Below are 1,705 nucleotides of genomic sequence, written 5' to 3'. Positions count from 1 at the left end.
AGCCCCGGCACTTTAGTGACCTTTATTCGTATTCTTTGAAAATCAGGCCTCTAATGAGCCTTAAAAATAGAAAACAATACAAACCAACAGGGAAAAGGCACATAATGATGATGGAGATCCCAAAGCCAGCTTGGCTTCCATCAAAGTAATTAAGGGTAGTGAAGTTGGTGCATGGATGCAGCATCGATGCTTCCAGCTGTGCAGGCTGGGGACAGGGGTCACCTAAAAAAATATATATATAGTTTTTCTACCAGTATATTTTTGATTTAAAACAAAGAAACAATAATTCTGTTAAATCGTTACCACTCATCCATGAGAAGACGTTTTTCTGTAAATCAGTGGGCTCTGCGCTGGTGACAGCTATAAGGACATCTTGATATGTGACACTGCGGATTCTCCGGATCTCTTCATCTGTAAACAAACTAGAAATGTTCCCACAGTGAGAACAGATTTAGAGAGCAGCAACTGTAAAGAAGCTGCTCTATTAAAACGATGTAAAGTCCAAAGGATTACCCATTCTGTTTGTTCTCAAACCAGAAGCGGTCTCCGTTTCGGATGCGTTCAAACTGATCCAGAATTATTGCAGTAAAAACTGGTCCAGGACCATCAGTAGACTCCAGCAATCCTCCAGGGAAGAGCTCCAGTTTGGAGATGTCTCCGCCGTACTGCTCTGCAACATCGTGCAGCAGCTGTCGGTGCAGAACACACAACTCTGTTCAACTGCCAGAATTTCTTCCATAAATGAAACTGTTTTAGGAGGCCGTAGCTGTGACCTGTGGGTTGGTTCTGCTGAGCTCAGGGTTAATTTCTTCAAACGTCTTCACAGGCGGCAGGTCCAGCGCTCTTCTGGTCTCAGTGTAACTTTGCAGACCAAAGTCTCTCCCTCTCTGGATGGTCAATGCCACCAGATCTGTGCGGCTGAATCGCAGAGGTCCATACAAGTAATCTATCAAAGTCGACACTATGTTAGGATCATAATTAATAATAATTTAATATCAAACAGTAAAAAATTGGAAAAAACAGATCATAATAAAAAAAAAAAACCTCTGAGGTCCTCAACAACTATGTTATCTTCTTTTTCTGCGATCTGAGACGCCATGCCCATCAGGAGCTCATCAACATCTTGACCTGACTTCATGTTGGCACTCTAAAAAAAAACACATGTATATATTTAATCTTTTTTATCAACAAGCAGAAATAATCCAATGTTATAGGAATATATATTATTAAGAATAGAAGACATCTTTATAGGACAGAGGTTTGCAAAAGTAACAAAGCCCCTTAAACTTAGCAAAGGTTTTCCTCATTATCAATAAAATACGAGTGCGGTTCATTCCTATTGTTTAATTGTAAAACACACAGAATATAGCTATAGAGAGGAATGCTGCCAAACTTTGTGTGTTTTTATTAAACAGCTGTGCTGCTGCCATCAACACCTTTGTCTGTATCTGTTTGAGATCGTTTTTTTTTTTTCAGTGTAGTCCTGTTTCTCTGACTGTGACTAACTCTGTGAGCTTGTCTGCATGGCAGAAATGATTGATTAGACTGAAAAATGTAGATATTGTATGAAAAAGACTGCTAATTACTCTATTGGAGGGTATAATAAAAATATATTCATATTTACATTAAAAGTCATTTTTATATGTTTTTTTAATATGCTTTCCTGCCCTTTTCAGTTCATTTTATGGAATTTACCAAAAAAGTG

The 1,705-nt window shown here is 38.5% G+C and overlaps 1 protein-coding gene across 1 annotated transcript in view; it reads right to left on the bottom strand.

Annotated features, from left to right (window-relative positions):
• The window catches only part of LOC107087399 (dual oxidase 1-like), a 34,831-nt gene that overhangs the window by 31,385 nt on the left and 1,741 nt on the right, over positions 1 to 1,705 (bottom strand). The window contains exons 4-8 of the mRNA XM_015378967.1: positions 1,045 to 1,147; positions 774 to 946; positions 514 to 689; positions 304 to 422; positions 85 to 222 (exon numbers count right to left, since the gene is read on the bottom strand). Coding sequence (XP_015234453.1) covers positions 85 to 222; positions 304 to 422; positions 514 to 689; positions 774 to 946; positions 1,045 to 1,147 — 709 coding nt within the window. The remainder of the gene's footprint in view (positions 1 to 84; positions 223 to 303; positions 423 to 513; positions 690 to 773; positions 947 to 1,044; positions 1,148 to 1,705) is intronic.

Source organism: Cyprinodon variegatus, unplaced genomic scaffold (genome assembly GCF_000732505.1).
Source record: "Cyprinodon variegatus isolate N-32 unplaced genomic scaffold, C_variegatus-1.0 Scaffold183, whole genome shotgun sequence".
Lineage (NCBI taxonomy): Eukaryota > Metazoa > Chordata > Actinopteri > Cyprinodontiformes > Cyprinodontidae > Cyprinodon > Cyprinodon variegatus.
The sequence above is the reverse complement of the archived record's forward strand: the minus strand, read 5'-3'. Positions and strand labels throughout refer to the sequence as shown.